The following is an 18,754-nucleotide window of genomic DNA, read 5'->3' as shown; positions in this document are numbered from 1 at the left end:
GGTGTGAATTTTCCTCTAAAGTTAGGTCATAACACACAAACACAATTCAATTTGTTTGCTTACTGTTGCTGGACTTCAGGTCACGATGGATGATGGGTACCACGGCCTCCACCTCAAGTGCAACTACCTTTGTTTACATTGTATTTATTACATCTACCCTACCTATTTTACAAGTGCAATTACCTCTGTTTACATTACATCTATTGTTTTTATATTTTATACTTCTAGTGTAACACTTCTGCTAATATTTATTTATTACATCTACTTTACCTGTTTTTATTTGCTTTATAACTGTGTGTGTGTTTACCTTTATCTGCCTCGTTTAGTCTTGTCAAGTATTTGTTTTAAAGCACTGACCGGAAGTGGCAACTGTGAATCTCGTTGTATTTAATACAATGACAATAAAGCTTTATATTCTATTCTATAGGAGGATAGGCTGCATGTGCAACAGGTTGGCATGTGGACATGTCTGGAGTAGATGGGATTTCAAATAACTGTTTTATAAGAAGCTATAGAGTTACTTAACACTAACACAACTATAAATAACTATAGGAGGATAGGATGCATGTGCAACAGGTGGATGGTGAGAACTTTCCCCTAAAGTGAGGTTATTCATCTTAATTGATGTCTCAAAAACACACACAATTCAATGTTTTGCTTACTGTTGCTGGACTTCAGGTCCCGATGGATGATGGGTACCACGGCCTCCTCGTGTAGGTAGAGCATCCCGCGTGCAATCTGCACGGCCCAGTTGACCAGGATGTGTGGAGGGATGCGCCTTCCGGTCAAGGCCCGGTTCAGCGTCCCGCCTCGGGCGAACTCCATCACCAGGCACAGGTTGGGCTCCTCCAAACACACTCCCTCCAGTTTAATAATGTTGGGGTGCTGCAGCATGGAGAAGAGCTTCGCTTCTTGTTTAACACTGTTTGCGGTGGCTGTGATGTCCTCGTCTGGGTCTTGCCTGGCTGCCTTCACTGCAAACTCCTCATCTTTCCATGTGCCACGGTACACTTTGCCAAATCCCCCCACGCCGATGATCTCCTCTAGTGACAGTTCACTGAAGGGGATCTGGATGGGCGAGCTGGGCTCTCTAGCCCCGACAGACCCACTTGTGGCAGGGAGACGGTAGATAGCTGGCTGGTAGGTGACATAGTTGGATGGGAAAATCCCGACCCGGTGGTTGATTTTACCCGTCCACCAGCCCTCGTCTCCGGAGATCGCTGCGTCTTTGGAGAGCACCTCCACCACGTCGCCTTGCCGGAGACTGAGCTCGTCCTCGCCGCTCGCCTCGTAGTCATACGCGGCTGTCCACAGGGAGCGAGTCGAGCACAGCGGGGCGGAGTGAGCCCACGACCGGGCTGTGGGGGGATCTGTCCAGGCATGATCCCCGGTTGTCCCTCCACCACCTCCACCATCACCTCCTCCTCCGCCCGGCCGCCCTTCACCGTTTGGGAAAGCGGCCTGCGATGCATCCATTTCTCGGTGGCCGTAGCGGCACCATAGAGGGTGCGCAGAGCTTTTTAAAAACAAAAATGTAAACTTTAAAACAAGATATTTGAAATCCTCATGCTGTCACATCTATGAGACAAGCTGGGGAGACAAGAGGGGACATTTCCTTGCAGCAACAGCCCACAAAACGTGTCCAAAGTCCCCTGTGTGTCCTCAGAGAGCGTCCACAACCCGGTAACTTTACGCACGTCGCCACTCCGGTAAAAAAGTGTACCGAGGGTCAACAACTTGCTATTTAAAGTTAGTGTTGACGGGTTAAATAGCAATATAACACTAACAACTCATGTCTTTACATCTCAAATACTCTCTGCTACCATGACAACGTAGTCTTCTGCTGCTTTATGCTAATGCCAACAAGCTAAAGTTAGCTCTCTCTACAGATGGAGCTAGCAGTGCCGCAAGAGAGAGAGAGGTGCACCTGCTCTGACCACTCCAGATAACCGGATAAAGTGAGGAAGTTTCTCCTCGAAAGACGCCCGTAAATCGTAATCTAGTCACCGAGGTCCGCGGTGTTGTTTATGGGGCTTTTAAGAAGATTTTTCAACTAGCCGGTTAGCTTAGCATAGGTCAGGAAAAAAAGTTGCAGCTTTAAGTTCGGTCATTCCTACTAAAGTTGTGTTTCTCCTTCAGGGGGAAAAGTTGAAGAAAAAAGTTGTTGTTGAAGACTCAGAAAACACATGTAACATCCCTGGGTTTCAACGCAACAAATGCGAGGAATAAAAAAACGTGGAGAGGAAAAAAATCCCGTCAACTTTAATCAAAACAACCCCCCCTCCATCGCCTGTTTGTCGCCAGACTAGAATGAGTCGGTCCCAGCAGCAGTGAGTGAGTGAGAGAGTGAGTGGCTGTGGAAGACGGAGGAGGATCTGAGGGGACGCTGCTGCTCCATGCTAGTGATGGGAGTTCAGGCTCTTCTTTAGTGAGCCAGATCATTTGGCTCAGCTCAACCAAGAAGAGCCGGCTCTTTCGGCTCCCTGACGGATCTTCTTTTTTTTTTACCACTTCTGCCTTTTATAATTCAGCCAAATTTAGCGCTGTTTTGACCTATGATTAGTATGTGTGCATATATGTTACAACCCAGAGTTGGTGTAGGGGTAAAGGAAGTAACATGCAGCCGGTGTTATCAGGCAATCACTTGTTTTATTGCGTTGATTGAAATTAAAGCAAAATAAAGCACACAATAGTTTGAATTATAATAACCAAAAACAAGGGTTTCGGGTGGCCGAAAAGGAGAAAACAAAAGGCACCCACCCTAGCAAATAATCCCTAACAAAACAGACAACTAAACCACTGCTCTACTCACAAAGAAATATAAACACAAACCAGTACCTCAGACTAGTTAACATTCAATCTAACAATCTAAAGTCCACTGACTCCAGTTGGACCTATACACAATATTCTAGTTAACATTTCACACAACAATCGAGAGGCACAGGGACAGATCAATGGTAATCACTGCCCGCCATAGCTTAGTCACAGCTGGCTTTTAAATCTTTACACGCGGCACAGCCGGCTGGTGATTGGATAAACAGCGAGGACGTATCAGAGGCAGGACCACAAACGGCGGGAAACTGAGGGCATCCACCTGAGGGCGGTCCGGAGGCGTGGCCCTGAAGGGGATCCCCTAGACGTGACGTCATCTTGGAGCGGAGGGACTGCGGAGCGCACCAAAAGAAAGGAGCGAAAAGGAGAGCGCAGCACAGCAATATAAACAACCATAACGAACGGTCACTCTGAGACCGTAACAACATATATCACTTAAAAGGACTGTTTGTAACTTTTTACACGTATAAATCTACCGGTTTCCCATGCGCACTTGCATATGCACGCTCGCGTGTGGCCGTAGTCTCTGCTGTACTCTGCTCCTCTGCCTGCTTGCCTTCACTCACACACCGCAGGTGTTCTCGCTATCTCGCTCCACCTCTAGACGTGCACGCGCGCACACTACACACTGCAGAAGACTTCGTAGCTCTGAGAATATCTAGTGGACGTTTGTGCAAAAATAAATGCTGCAGCGCCTCCAGACCAACAGAGGTTTCCCGTGTCTTGTCTTGTCATCTCTGACCGGGTGCCGGTGTCTCCCTGCGGCTGCGGTTGGAGACGATAACGTTTCTTTTCCTGCTTCAGCCCTGGAGGCTGAAGCAGCTGGCTGAAGCAGGAAAAGCCAACACTAGGATCAGCATTGATTCACGGAGAGATCTTCGTCTGGTCAGCTAACATTACTGCCTAGCAGGTGAAATATAGAGTGATATTGTGGTTTTAGCTGACGTGTGTCACCTCACTGTTTTGAGCGATGCTCGTTCATGTCTATTTAGAGCGAGCAAGCGCGACCCCGACGCTGACTTTCATTGACTTAACGTCCACAGGTGTCGCTTTTAACAAGAATTTCTGATTCTAATAATATATAATTATACTAAACATTATAATTTCCAGAATACCATAATTTTTACATGCTGCTTCGCTTACGACTGTCACTCATCTTGTCTGCTATTCGCGCACCGCACCGCACTCCTCTCTCTCTTTCTCTCCTCCTCTCCCTCCTGCTCTGTACCTGTAGACTGTCAGCGCGCCGCGCACCCCCGCCCCTCCCTGCTTGATGGTATGATCCTTGTCTGTCATCACCTGATTGGTTGCACGGGCGTCATTAACACAACATTCAGTCACAGTCAGTGCATGGAGTGCAGAGAAGATCGTCCTATCATTCTGCCTTGAATTAAGTAAAGAAAGAAAAAAAGACCAAAAAAAAACGGCTCTCGGACGGGAGCCGGCTCTTATCGTTCACTTAAAAGAGTCGGCTCTTTGAACCGGCTCGTTCGTGACCGACACATCGCTAGGCTGCTGCGCTCGCTGCTGGCTGAGCCCTCTGATTGGTGGATGGCGTAACACGTGACCGCCGCAGCAGTAGGGGGAGGAGGGAGGAGCTACTAGAGGAATGTGTGAGGAGAGGAGAGCGCGCCTTCAGGGACATTATGGGAATAGTGGACCATAACATGACACACACACACACACACACACACACATACACGCACACACTCCCCTCCAAACACCAACCATGTGAACAAGAAAAAAAAATGTTTAAAGTGAAAATATGACAACTACTTCTAGGCTACTGCTATTTATGCCAAGTATTTAGGCAACACAGGTAATTTGACTCTGGTGTCTGGCTCAGCTTAGCCTACACAGACAAATGTACAAGTAGATGGGTGACAGACATACTCCTGGACAAAGACAACAATTCCATATAGCCTGAAACATAAACATAGGCCTACAATAATTATATTAATATTAATATAATAATAATAATAATAATAATAATAATAATAATAATAATAATAATAATAATAATATTATTATTATTATTATTATTATTATTATTATTATTATTATTAATAATAATAATAATAACCAGGCTATATTATTATTATTGTTAGTAGTAGTAGTAGTAGTAGTAGTAGTAGTAGTAGTAGTAGTAATAGTATATTAGTAATTTATAGATATTATTATAAGCCTATGATAATAATAATAATAATAATAATAATAATAATAATAATAATAATAATAATAATAATAATAAATAAGCTATATTATTGTTATCCTTATTGTTGTTGTATTATTAGTAATAATAGCATATAAGTAATTTATAGATAGTATTATAGGCTTATAATAATAATAATAAGAAGAAGAAGAAGAAGAATATAGCCTATTTATAATCATGTCTTATTGTAGGCTTATGACTGTATCCATATACATTGAAACCTACATATGCATGCACTCATACGTTACCTCTAAGCATATAGCCTAACAATACTATAAACACGTGGATACATACAGTAGACTTGCATATTATATAGACAACAGTATAGCCTACATATTATGCACAATGTGGCTTAAATGTATGACTGATTTTGCCTAAAGACCGCCTGGTTGCGTGTGAGTGTGCAGCAGATAAACAGTGAAGGTGCGAATCATAATAGGAAAGGATGGAGAGGGAGGAGAAGAGGAGGAGGAGGAGGAGGAGGGGAGGAGGAGAGTCAGAGCTGCGCATCTGTGCAGGAGGCAGCTCGAGGAGAGGGAGAAGGAGAGAGACGACCAGGACAAGATGAGGACCGCAACAGCAGCAATGGACGAAACGACATTAGGATGGGAAAAAAAGGCAGACGAGAGGACAACGCCGAGGAAGACCGAGGAGGCATGAGAGAGAAAGCTCAGGAGACGTGCTGTATCGCCCCAACATGGAGGCGTAGCGACAGTAGCATGCATTAGAGGAGATCATTTCCATTGTAGCCTAGCAGCAGCAGCAGCATCATCCGCCCGTCCAACCTGAGCGGAGAGGAGGAGGACAGAGGAGGAGGAGGAGGAGGAGGAGGAGGAGGAGAGATGGTTTCCCAGGTCGTGCAGACCCTGCGTCAGGGAGTCTGGGCATCTGTGACCGGGGGCTGGTACCACGACCCGGACCAGAACAAATTCAACAACTCCTGCCACCTCTATCTGTGGATATTTCTCCTGATGTTGCCCCTGTCTCTCCATCTGGTGAGTTTGAACATGACGTTCAAGGCCATGAAGGGGGTGTGAGGTGGTACCATAGGTGACGTTTTTTTTTCATGCGCACTTGCATCCAATCTTGGATAAACGTGCGGTGGCTCTGAAAGAATCTATCATCACCTCATTGTCTGATTGAGGGAAATACTAAGCTATAGAGAAAACAAGCACTGTCGCAGTATTTTTTCCCTGCATGCAGTGACGGAACGCATGGCTGCTCCTGGATGGGGCAGTATAGGAGAGCACAGGAGGCGTGAAACTGTGATATTTTCATGTCATGGCCTTTGAAAATATAGGTGCAACACAGGCTGCAATACTCGCAGTGATAGTATCCTGACTGAGGAACTTCCATCTGGGATTTGTTTACCTTGTAGGATATGTGGAGATACAGGAGATCTGGAGGAAGAAAAACCTCAGTTTCAAAATTATAGTAATACAGGATGGTGGTATGAATGAAGGGAAGAGTTGCTGCTATGGGTCAAACATCTTGACCTTTTCTGTGATGAAGTATGATGGCAACAACAGCCATACTGAAAGGATGACTACTCAATCACCCTATTCAACTCAGGCCATTAAATAGGCGTCATCGGTGTCTTGGCAGAGAGTATTTGTTAACTGTCGCTATAAGCACCATAGATGTGGGTCATTAGGGGCCTACTACGTTGTAAAAGTGAAAGTGAAACTTACATGTTTTAACATATTGAAAAACTGAATGAAATGTCACGTTTTGAACACAAACAAAAAGGCTTCTTTAGGTTTAGGCAAAAAAAAAACAGTCAAGGAACGCATGGCTGCTCCTGGATGGGGCAGTATAGGAGAGCACAGGAGGCGTGAACTGTGATATTTTCATGTCATGGCCTTTGAAAATAGGTGCAACACAGGCTGCAATACTCGCAGTGATAGTATTCTGACTGAGGAACTTCCATCTGGGATTTATTACAGATTTGTTTACCTTGTAGGATATGTGGAGATACAGGAGATCTTGAGGAAGAAAAAGCTCAGTTTCAAAATGATACAGGCATAGTAATACAGGATGGTTGTATGAATGAATGAAGGGAAGAGTTGCTGCTGTGGGTCAAGCATCTTGACCTTATCTGTGATGAAGTATGATGGCAGCAACAGTCATACTGAAAAGGATGACTACTTCATCACCCCATTCAACTCAAGCCATTAAATAGGCGTTATGGGTGTCTTGGCAGAGTGTTTGTTATCTGTCGCTATAAGCACCATAGATGTGGGTCATTAGGGGCCTACTACGTCTACTACGTTGTAAAAGTGAAAGTGAAACTTACGTGTTCTAACATGTTGTAAAACTGAATGAAATGTCACAAACAAAAAGGCTTCTTTAGGTTTAGACAAAAAAAAAAAAAAACAGTTAAGTTTAGAGAAAAACAGTGTTTCTGGGTTAAAATAAATACAAACACAAAGACAACTACACATTGTTCATTATTTGTTGGATGCAAACTCTGGTGTCCTTGGTGAAATCCCTGTGGTTTTTGACCGCTCCTGTCATAATTACTACAGTCGCTAGAGGTCGCTGTCGTGTTCTTTTATACCTTCTTTCCGGTGATCTACCATGTGAATAGATGATACAAACCTACTAATGGGTGTAGTAGGCCCCTATTGACCCACATCTATGGGGATAACAGCGACTGATAAAGCCTATCTAATAGCCTGACAACAGTCTAATCGGATCAATGGCAGCTTTTCTGTTATTGCATGTGTAGAAACAACTTTAACTGTGTTTCTATTCCTCAATAACATTTATATGGAACAGATGTTTATCAGTCACCAGTTTTATCTACACTAGATATTGCAGATTATGTGATGTGATTGCTCCCCACCCCTCTGCTCTCCAGTCTCAATACACTAAACCAGGGCTAATTAGTAGGAACTGCGGGTTCTGAATGATAACCCCAAATTAGCCACCCATTAAAGATATAATAACCGTTGTCGGTTGCTGTTTGTAAACACACCACATTCAAAGTTGGCCACACCTCCACAGCTCAACTAGCTGAGAGGGAGAGAGTACAGCAATGGTTGAGCGAGTTATTGAGTGACTGAAGAGAGGGAGCGGCGTTAGTGAGAACAAAGCAGCAAATCTGAGAAATAAAACATTATTTTCCGATTGTTTCCTGGCGGTTACGTTCTAAAACACACAACTAACTCCGCACAACTCTGTGGGAAGGTACCGAGTTGTCAGATTTTGAATGAATGCAGGCTTCTTGTCTGCTGGCTGTGGCTCAGCACTGCTCTCGTCAAACTACAGACATACACTGATCATAGCTGCACTGGATCACTGGAACACATGCACATAACACAACCCATTCTCATCTGTGAAATATGGCTGCTTTGTATCTGACAGAGCTAAAGGGGGACTTGTGAGTCAGTATTAGAAACCGAGGGGCATGACAAAGCGGTGATATTTGACCACCTGAACAGGCTGCACACCCTCTGCGCTGTTAGTGGGGCCCAAAGGCTGTTTTTTTTTATTTATCAGTCCATACATTGTTTTTTAGTTAATTATTGAATGTTATACCTTTAATGAGTCATTCAGGCAAAGTAACAGATTCTGATGTGAGAGTGACAGCTCAGACGTTTAAGAGCTTTGGCACCAAAGCTATATTACAATGTTGCTGCCGACATTTTTCACAGTCTGTTTGGAAACACCCACTGCTTCCCTTGCAAAAACAACACAGGCTCTCTGGGAGAGCTGTTTCAAATTTCAAGTTCATTAGCAATTTTATCTGAAGGTCGCACATAACAGTTGGCACAAGATAAACAATGGCAAGTTGAGGAACAACTGAATGTAAGCACAAACAACACTGGGCTATACAGTACATGTGTTCCTGCAGACATAAATAACTGTCCATATTCAACACAGCAAGACGGATCAGTATGACTCGTGTATCAGCATGATGCAGAGGCTTTGTCTTTAATCTTCCTGTTCTTCACTATGGGCCATTCCTCCCCCGGGGATCAATAAACCTCATGAATCCACCAGTTAATCAAATTAGATCTTGTGGTTCACTGAGCCTGATACACTCGAGGTGCAGCTGGAAATTAGCTTTACCTTTTGCAGAATTCAGCCTACTTACAATAAGATGAGAAGACATGCTACAGTGTGAAGCCTTAAATCAAACACTGTTCTAGTGGAGTCAGGAGACTCTGGAGATGTTGATTTGCTCCTCTCTTCTCCTCTCCTCTCCACAGGCCCTGCCCCCTACCACCATGGCTCTGAGCATCTACTGCACTTCCATCACCGTCTTCTTCATCCTCATCAAGCTGGCCAACTATCGGCTGCACGTGATGTTCGATGAGGGCGAGGCGGTGGTCCGCAGCAGCCTCTCTGATCTCAGCAAGGCTCCGGAGAAGAAAAGTAATGCGTCGGACTCCTGCCTGCCCGCCAACATCAGGTAAACCCTCACACGCATCCTGAAACTACAATCAGAGGGATCAATCTGAAGTAGCTGAAAACAATCCTGAAGAGGTTTCACCTTTTCATAATGTATTGGAGGCCATTCAGAGGGATATACAGCATATATACATTCAACAAACTGACATTGCTTCTTATGGCTCAAGCTGCTCCCCTGCCGCAGTCATTACAAAATCTAGGCCAGAGGGCTAAATCACTAATGATACAACTTCATTATTGGGTCATTCCTGTTATGCAGCAACATTTCAGCCTCATGACTTCTGAAAAAAACAGATGTTTTTTCAGCTTTTTTTAATAAGCAAGCATATTTGCCCAGTCCCATACGGATAAGAGTATCAAATATTTGACAAATCTCCCTTTAAGGTACATTTTGAACAGATAAAAAAATGTGTTTTTAATTTGCAATTAATCCCAATTAATCATGGACAATCATGCGATTAATAGAGATTAAATATTTTAATCGATTGACAGCCCTAATATATATATATATATATAATATGAGAGAGTTTAACATGGCCTATACATTAATCATTAATATTTTGCGTATTTTATAAGTTTATGGCATACAATTCTTGTAGAAGTTGATTACTTTGCACTGGGGACATGGTAAAATTGAGCACATGTACCAAAAAAAGCTCAGTAAAGTAAAAAAATAAAGTAATGTGCATTATTCTTTGTTTATGTTATGAATAAGACCTTAATCTATAATTTAAGCCATTTGTTATAAATATTTGACATGTTTTATAGAAAATACGAGGAAGTAATTCATGGGCACAGAAATGTTGCTGCATAACAGGAATGATCCGACTAACATGAAATTGTATATTTGGGCCTGAGACCTCCTTTTAGAATAATGCCACTAATACTAAGTGTATAACTGAGTGTCTTCCCATTCCTGACGTCCTCTTTTTTACCATTTTTAGTCTCCTATTTCTCCCTCTGTATGTGTCGGTTTTCCTAAGTCCTCTCTTTCTTTGAGATCCGACTGGTTTCATGATCAAGTGTCTCAGAGTGGGATGTCGACTCTTTCCACTTCATTTCAAAGACTGAGCGAGCTAATGAGGGAAGGTCAGTGATCCTCAGTCGGCCACTCTGCTCTGACACACTTGATCTGCACAGAGATTAATAAAAGAAAAACCTATCACTTCCTGTTCCCTGTATAACCGGATTTTTAAAATGTCTTTGCCTGTGGAGAGATGAAACAGCAAGCTCAGACACATGTATTTTTACTGCTTCCTCATCCCTATAAATTAGTTGATTTTAGTATTCAAAACATGAGAGGCTGGGAATGAAGGTCGGATGATTTCTTCTGAAAGTGACGCACTGACTTCCATTGACTCCCTATCTCTCTATCTCTTTCGCATCGTCATTCATTTCTCCCCCCTTCTCTTGTTTTTGTCTATTAGGAAGAGCAGCACAGTCCCCGACAGTGTTGCCATGACGATGTTGGCTCTGAAACGTACCAGTCCAGTGATCCAGGTGACAGTGAAACAGACTGAAACCGACCCGGGACTGATTGGGGTGGTGAGTGACCATTAAATGATGGAAACCTGAGAATATGGACGTACAGTACAGAAAACACTGTGACCTACATTATGTGCTAATGTTAATCAGGTGTTTCTGAATTCTCTTCTATACAGGACTGTTCCAAGTCAGATGACGGGAAGACTGTGGAAGGTAATGCTGATCTTTCTCTGGGTTTGACTGAGATACAGATGAGTAACCATTAGAAATCGGAATAAATTAGGGCTGTCAATCGATTTTAATCACAATTAATTGCATGACTGTCCATAATTAATCGCGGTCAATCGCAAGTTAGTCACAAGGGTAGGTCCATTTTTTATCTGTTCAAAATGTACCTTAAAGGGAGATTTGTAAAGTATTTAATACTCTTATCAACATGGGAGTGGACAAATATGCTTGCTTTACGAAATTTATGTGTATATATTTATTATTGGAAATCATTACCAGCACAAAACAAAGACAAATATTGTCCAGAAATCCTCACAGGTACTACATTTAGCATAAAAATATGCTCAAATCATAACATGGCAAACTGCAGCCCAACAGGCAACAACAGCTGTCAGTGTGTCAGTGTGCTGACTTGACTATGACTTGCCACAAAACTGCTTGTGATTATCATAAAGTGGGCATGTCTGTAAAGGGGAGACTCGTGGGTACACATAGAACCCATTTTCATTCACATATCTTGAGGTCAGAGGTCAAGGGACCCCTTTGAAAATGGCCGTGACAGTTTTTCCTCACAAAAGCAGTAAAGGGATTTATGGTGCTGGAAATCCATTTGTCTTTGTTTTGACTTTGTTTAGTTTAATCAGTGAGGCTTTTACTGCTAAATTACAGCAACTTCATTATCATCGTCATTGCAGCATGCTGGCTTTGATTGCTTTGTAACGGCAGGCGTGACAGGAGCGTAACCTCCGAAGCACAGATGCTTCAAAGCAGCATAGTTCCCCTTTAGGACTGCCACAGACCAGACTAAAATATACTTGTAACCCAACTGAACGTTTATGGGAGAATTTGGACATAGTTGTTCGACAGCGCTCTTTACTACCATTATCAAAACACCAAAAGAGGGACTATATTTTGAATGAATAGTGTTCACCTGTCCAGTGGAGTTTCAGAGACTCTATGTCAAGGAGCAATGAAGCTGTTCTGGCCTCTCGTAGCGGCCCAAACCTACTAAGACACCTCATGTTGTTTTTTCCTTTAATTTGTCACCCATCTTTAGATGCTGTTATGCACAACTGAGTGCATTTTAAAATAATTAATTGACCTAATTTATATCCTGTGAAATTTCTTATGAAAAGACTGTGCTTTGGAATTCAGCATGGCTTGTTACCTTATATGGAAATTAGGTAAAAATGCATAATCTGATTTATTGTTTACTGCCTGTGGAAAATCTGTCTCGGTTTGTTTGGCTGCATGTTTGCCCAGGGTAAATTTACATATTTTTATGTAGCTTGCCTCACATTCAGATACTAATGATTCAGCTGTTGCTGGGTTTAGCAAATATAAAGCCAAGGATCTGTTATAAATGACGTCCAATGACAAAAACAAACAGTAGGAGAAAAACATAGGAACAGTAATGACTACAAAATAGAGGGAAGAAGAGCCGAGATAATCCATGTACAGTATGTCATCCTAACCCACCCAATTCCCCGGTATATTTTTCACTCATATTTGTACAATATTGTGGAATATATTACAAATGCTCTCTAAATGTATGGTATTAATTGTCTAGCCACATTTTAACCCTGGTACAGTAGTTTTCTTGCGATATGTAATTATTGAAGGGATAGTTTGGGTGTTTTGAAGTGGGGTTGTATGAGGTACTTATCCATAGTAGGTGTATTACCTACAGTAGATGTCGGTCGGCGTGCCCACAGTTTCGAGAAAGAGACAGAAGCACTGGCCTAGTAAAGAAATACAGTGCTGTGGACGGGGACAGCGGAAAAAACATATTTTAGCCTCTTAAAAGAAAGGCTCACCGAAAAAAAATAATATCCGTTTAAGTGTTCGCTATATTTAGAATATTTTCACCGCTTTATCTTGCCATCAGACCGCCTTTTCCTTCATCTTTCGACATGGAACTGAACTGAAAGTGAAACATATCTTTGCTCTCTCCAAAGCCAGCAGGCTCAGATGACAAAAACAGCATACGTTTCATTTTCAGTTCAGTTCCCCGTCGGAAAATATTCTAAATATAGCGTACACTTCAACAGATATATACATTTGTTTAGGTGCGCCTTTCTTTTAAGTGGCTAAAATACGGTGCTCCTGTCTGTTTCTCGATGCTGGGTGGCCTGCCGACCGTCATCTACTGTAGGTAATACACCTACTATGGATAAGTACCTCATACAAACCAACTTCAAAACACTCAAACTATCCCTTCGATGTTTTTTTGCTGAGATGAGGGAATAAGAAAGAATAGTGGAGTCAACAGAAAGAGGGAACTAAGTTCTTCTCCACATTTGTATTTCAAACATTAGACTACATGTTGCTGATGTCCAGTAACGTTTGTTAAGTCAGTTTGGCTGCTGACATTCCCTATAGCCTGCAGAAATACTACTATCAGCCATCAGTTTCTAGAGACTCAGTATCGGAGTGGCTGTGGCTCAGTGATAGAGCGGCTCGTACAATTGAAAGATCGGCGGTTTGATCCCTGGCTCCTCCAGTCCATATGTTGAAGTGTCATTGGGCAAGATACTGAACCCCAAATTGTTCCTGAAGACTGTGCCATCGGTGTGTGAATGACTAGATTAGATCCTGATGGGCAGGTTGGCACCTTGCATGGCAGCATCTGCCATCAGTGCATGAATGTGTGTGTGAATGGGTGAATGTTGACATAGTGTAGTGTAAAGCACTTTGAGTGATCGGAAGGCTAGAAAGGCGCTATATATAAATGCAAGTCCATTGGCAGAGATGAAAGATAGAAATGACACTTACAATATGACTATACGTATACACTTATGACATGAAGACAGCCACCTGCAGCGCAACATTTAACCCCAAGGCCATCATGAATTAATCTCTAGGTTTTGTCACTACTGACGCCTTGCATGTCATTTGGGGGAACAAGTGTTCTGTGTATTTTATCGTCAGGATCAATCTGTGCTGGAAGCCAACTCTGTTCCTCTTCCCTAATGCACTCGATGGCTCCTTAGACAATGTAGATAGACAACTTCCTTTTCTGCAAACACATCATTGCCGTAAATATGCTCAGATAAGCACAGAACTAGCAGCCAGCTGACTGCTTCCAGTAAATGTATGACCTAATGCACTGGTGATTAGTCAGAACAAAGTCAGCTTATTGTAAAAAAAGGGATATAAATGCTGTGAAATTATGCATCAGATGACTGCACAAATGTAACAAACTGTTACTGTTATTAATAGCAGCAGGATTGGTCCCCCTTCTGCTTTTCATTTGATTGCAATGGGAAGATATTTATCTGTCACTGGCAAATACTGCTGGAGACAAATAAGAGACTACAATATTTTGATGGCATTTTATGATTAGAGAAGTTTTATTAATATTTTTGGGCTGTCAAAGGTATAACGTGATAATACTGCATTAACGCAAATTCGTTTTAACGCCACTCATTTTTAAACAGAATCAATCTTTCGGAGGTTGTAGAGGGCTCAGTTTTAAAGCTAGAGTGAAGATACTGGTATCATATGAATCTAGAAAACCTAAGGAATCCATTGGTATCAACCATATCATACTGATAACAAAATAACTCTCCAGATTTACATTTTTGCAAGGAAAAACCACATGCAGTTTTGGGCAAGTCATGGTCAAGTCAGGACACTGACACACTGACAGCTGTTGTTGCCTGTTGGGCTTGAGTTTGCCATGTTATGATTTGAGCATATGTTTTATGCTAAATGCAGTACCTGTGAGGGTCTGGACAATATTAGTCTTTGTTTTGTGTTGGTAAATGATTTCCAATAATACATATATACATACATTTGCATAAAGCAAGCACATTTGCCCACTCCCATGTTGATAAGAGTATTATATACTTGACAAATCTCCCTTTAAGGTAAATTTTGAACAGATACAAAATGTGTGATTAATGCGCGATTAATCACGATTAACTATGGCCAATCATGCGATTAATCACGTTTAAATATTTTAATTGATTGACCTATTGACCTATTAATATTTCTCTTTAAATAAACAATTTGAATTTGCGTTTCATTTCATTCCAGGACAGGGTGAGAGTACTGCAGAGGAGAGGCCTCTGGAGGTAGGCCTGCACCCAAGCCCTTCTCCAGATGACCTCTCCAGCCCCAATCCGGACCAGGCCGCCCCCCTGCTGCAGGCCCAGCAGAGGACCCCGTCCCGAGCTGAAAGAGAAGAGGTGCGGCCTGGATCTGCGGCTGGGACAGGGAAAATGGAGGCGGAAATAATTGAAACTGTGGCTGTGAAAGAAGGAATGGAAATTCAGAGCTCTTTGGCGGGGACGAACAGAGAGCAGTCAGAGCAGGAGAGGCCAACAGAGAAAGACTCAGAGCAGGACAGACTAGAAGACTGCGAGGATAAAGATGCTGCAGACCGGGAAACAGCTGATGAAGGTCTCCCTCCCTCCAAGGGAAGTGAAGATGAGAGCGAAGAAGAGGGTGAGGGGCTAAAAGAGTCCCCAGATGCCAACAATAACTCACTGGAGACATCCCAGGACCGCCAGGACGATTTCATCGACATCCCAGAACCTCCTGCACAGGTAGGCCTCCCAGGAGTTTTTGGGAGGTTTGAATTTGAAGGGTGTCTTAATAGAAACTCATAAAACTATCATTGCATTGTGATTATTTTGCACATCATGAAATCCTTCTCGTCTCTCAGGCTGAGCCAGTGGAAGAGACATACTGTTCTGATGAGATTGAAGTGGTTCTGGTCGACAACTCTGGCCCCAGGCCAGTGTCGGCTCACCTGGACGACAGCGACACAGTCAAGATCATCATCACCATGAGCTGTGACCCCCAGACTGCCGCTCAGCTGGAGGAGAGTGTCAAGCAGAGCCTTCTGGAGAATGCACAGGTAAGAATAATATTGGACGTTAGTTTTAACGTTCTTCATTAAACACTTTTAATCCCGTTATTAACATCCTGTTTTTTCCCCATTTATTTCCCCTTTAAAGCTGGAGTCAGTAACTTTAAGAAAATATGATAAAAAGTTATTTTTATAAAATTGTCACTATATATACTTTATACTTTATATACTAAGTTTTTTTTCAGCAAGATAATCTCCACAAATTGTAAAAAAAAACATTTTTAGCAACCACCTTTCTTAAGACACATTAGAGATTAAAAATTCACGAGTGGGGTATTTATTTATGTATTTTACGTCGTAGAGCAAAACGTTAAAATCTCTTCAGCTTGTGTTAACCACAGACCGTATTTTAGGCATCTAACTAAAAACCCATTGATTTCCAGACGAGGGAATCGGAAGTGCTAAAATACTGACTCATTTCCGGGTTTTACGACTTTCTGTAGCACTCTATGAAAGTCAGATGGAATAATAACAAGTATAACAAGCGAGAAAGTCCGCTATTGGCAGGTATGAGGGAGGGATGGATGGGTCAAACAAACAAACAAACCAGACTTTTACCCAGTAGACCACTGTCCATGTCCAAGCCAAATCATGATATTTTCTTACTAAACCTAACTAAGTTGTTTTGTTGCCTAAACCAAACTAAGTAGTGTTGTTGAGTTTTTTGTTTTGTTTCAATTTACAATGTTAACCACGTGTTTAAAATCGTTTAAAACTGCAACCGTAATCCGGAAGAAAATATGTTTCCCTCAAAACGTAATTGAGAATGCAGTTTAGTTGTATGGGAACGTAATTTTGTAGGAGACAGGGTTGCAATGTCCTGTCCTGATGTTTAACTTCATGTCTCTATGAATGCTGCTCATGGTAAGTTACCTAAATGAACATGTTTATGTCTGAGGTGTTTGTGTGTGTTTGTCTTACTAGGCTCAGAAGGATGCAGGCGAGTGTCACATCAAGATCCCAGTTATCACCTTCGACTCCCCTGAGAAGGAGAAGCAGGAGGTGGAAGAGGGAGGAGAGGCGGCTGGCTCAGAGGACGACACCACCCCGAAACATCACCAGACAACGAGCCAAAGTGAGGAGTTTCACCTGTGTAGAGAAACAACCACTCCTGAGTCCACCACACTGGAGTGTCCAGATCCAGAGCAGGAACATCTTGGTGTGCAGTTGACTGATGACAGCACACCGAGTCCGCAGATGACCAATGATAACAGCTCATCCGGTATCGATGTCCACTCCAACCACGATGACACGGATCCTCTGGATCCTAACGTGGATTCACAAGGTTTCCTGCGCCTGCCGCCAGCTATGGGCCGCTACGGGCCCGGGGGAAGGACTCACATCCGCGGGCTGAGCATGGACAGTGGGAAAGATGCAGTGCTGCTTTCAGACCGCTCACATAACACAGTATGTTGGCAGTTTAACTCCGTCTCCGTTTCTAGTTATCTCCGTCCATCTGTCCATTCATACATACAAACATTTGTCTCTTTGTCAGACCATGACCAGTTCCAAGTCAGATCTGGAAGCGAAGGAGGGCCAGATTCCCAACGAATCCAACTTCTTGGAGTTTGTTTCCTTGTTGGGGTCCCTCAGTACCAGAGCGGGAGGTGCCAGCACACAGGAAGACGAGTGGTCAGAACGCAAAGAGGACGTGGGAGCTGCTGAGGAAGGTGAATCTCAGCACTGTTCTTTTACCTCCATCTCCTTTACCTACATGTTTTATAGGGTCAGAGTCAATGCAGACGTTTATATGTAAGTGCTTACACGAGTGCAATGTCAGCATTGTTTTATTACCTGTAATAAATTCCTACTATTGCTCTCGGTGCATGGTCCCATTATCAGCTGTATAAGGTTAAAGGGGAACTACGCCCATTTTCAAATTTCATACATGTTATTCCTATGGTCTAAGACAGTCCAAAAAATATTAGATAACATAAACAGCCCTCTCCAAAGTCCAAAAAAGAGTGCTAAACCTCAAACTTGGGATGGGCTATTAAGTGTGGAGCTGCTCCATAGACAATGAATGGGGAGAGATGTTCTAGATGACACTGAAAGCACCCAAAGAGATGTATATGGGTACATTTGGATATAAAAAAAAAATAATTTGGTGGGTTCACAAAATCAGTCTCCCATTCATTGTCTATGGAGCAGCTCTAGACTTTATACCCAATGACGTCTCAAGTTTGAGACTTACTTCTCTGGTTTCCGGCTTTGAGAGAGAGTAGCTCATGTTCACACATATTGACTGAACCTTACTAGGCCATGGAAATAACAAATTAATACTAAACTAATATACAGTAGATATGTTACCATTATGCATTAATTTTAAATATTATATTCTCTTTAGTTCAAATTATCATGCTGTTTGTAGCCCCGCTAGGCTCTAAGGATGCTAATGCTGGGCAGGATGTCACTCAGTTGGTATAAATCACTTGGGTCAAATGGGATAAATGGAGCAGCACAACTTGTAGTAGCAGCTAGTGGGCTTGTAGACTTTTAATATAGTTGAAATGGTGATTGCTCTGGTTGAATCTGCATTAATTTATTTTTTTCTCTGGGGCAGCTGAACAAGCTGTAAGCACAGCATGCCTTATTACAATAATATGGCGAACATGTTACTGTAGGAAACAGTTGCCAATTTGCACATGCAGCAGACAAGTAGAGACATTAGCATTCATTTGGAATCGTGTTTCTGTTCA

The 18,754-nt window shown here is 42.5% G+C and overlaps 2 protein-coding genes across 5 annotated transcripts in view; one reads left to right on the top strand and one right to left on the bottom strand.

The window, feature by feature from the left end:
• Positions 1 to 2,457, bottom strand: part of map3k21 (mitogen-activated protein kinase kinase kinase 21) — a 34,679-nt gene extending 32,222 nt beyond the window's left edge. Inside the window, exon 1 of one of the 4 annotated variants that reach the window (XM_037781941.1) lies at positions 663 to 2,457. In XM_037781941.1, coding sequence (XP_037637869.1) covers positions 663 to 1,476 — 814 coding nt within the window. In that variant the 5' untranslated portion in view covers positions 1,477 to 2,457. Of the gene's footprint in view, positions 1 to 63; positions 105 to 662 lie in introns of those variants that run through there. The other 3 variants (XM_037781939.1, XM_037781940.1, XM_037781942.1) reach the window with 3 other exon arrangements.
• Positions 2,458 to 5,540: 3,083 nt separating this feature from the next.
• pcnx2 (pecanex 2) overlaps positions 5,541 to 18,754 on the top strand; it is a 43,311-nt gene continuing 30,097 nt past the window's right edge. Inside the window, exons 1-8 of the mRNA XM_037781938.1 lie at positions 5,541 to 6,039; positions 9,262 to 9,464; positions 10,891 to 11,008; positions 11,125 to 11,161; positions 15,218 to 15,729; positions 15,849 to 16,043; positions 16,980 to 17,462; positions 17,551 to 17,725. Coding sequence (XP_037637866.1) covers positions 5,887 to 6,039; positions 9,262 to 9,464; positions 10,891 to 11,008; positions 11,125 to 11,161; positions 15,218 to 15,729; positions 15,849 to 16,043; positions 16,980 to 17,462; positions 17,551 to 17,725 — 1,876 coding nt within the window. The 5' untranslated portion in view covers positions 5,541 to 5,886. The remainder of the gene's footprint in view (positions 6,040 to 9,261; positions 9,465 to 10,890; positions 11,009 to 11,124; positions 11,162 to 15,217; positions 15,730 to 15,848; positions 16,044 to 16,979; positions 17,463 to 17,550; positions 17,726 to 18,754) is intronic.

The sequence above is a fragment of the Sebastes umbrosus genome, chromosome 10 (assembly GCF_015220745.1).
Source record: "Sebastes umbrosus isolate fSebUmb1 chromosome 10, fSebUmb1.pri, whole genome shotgun sequence".
Classification (NCBI taxonomy): Eukaryota; Metazoa; Chordata; class Actinopteri; order Perciformes; family Sebastidae; genus Sebastes; species Sebastes umbrosus.
This window is presented reverse-complemented; position numbering and strand designations above follow the sequence as displayed.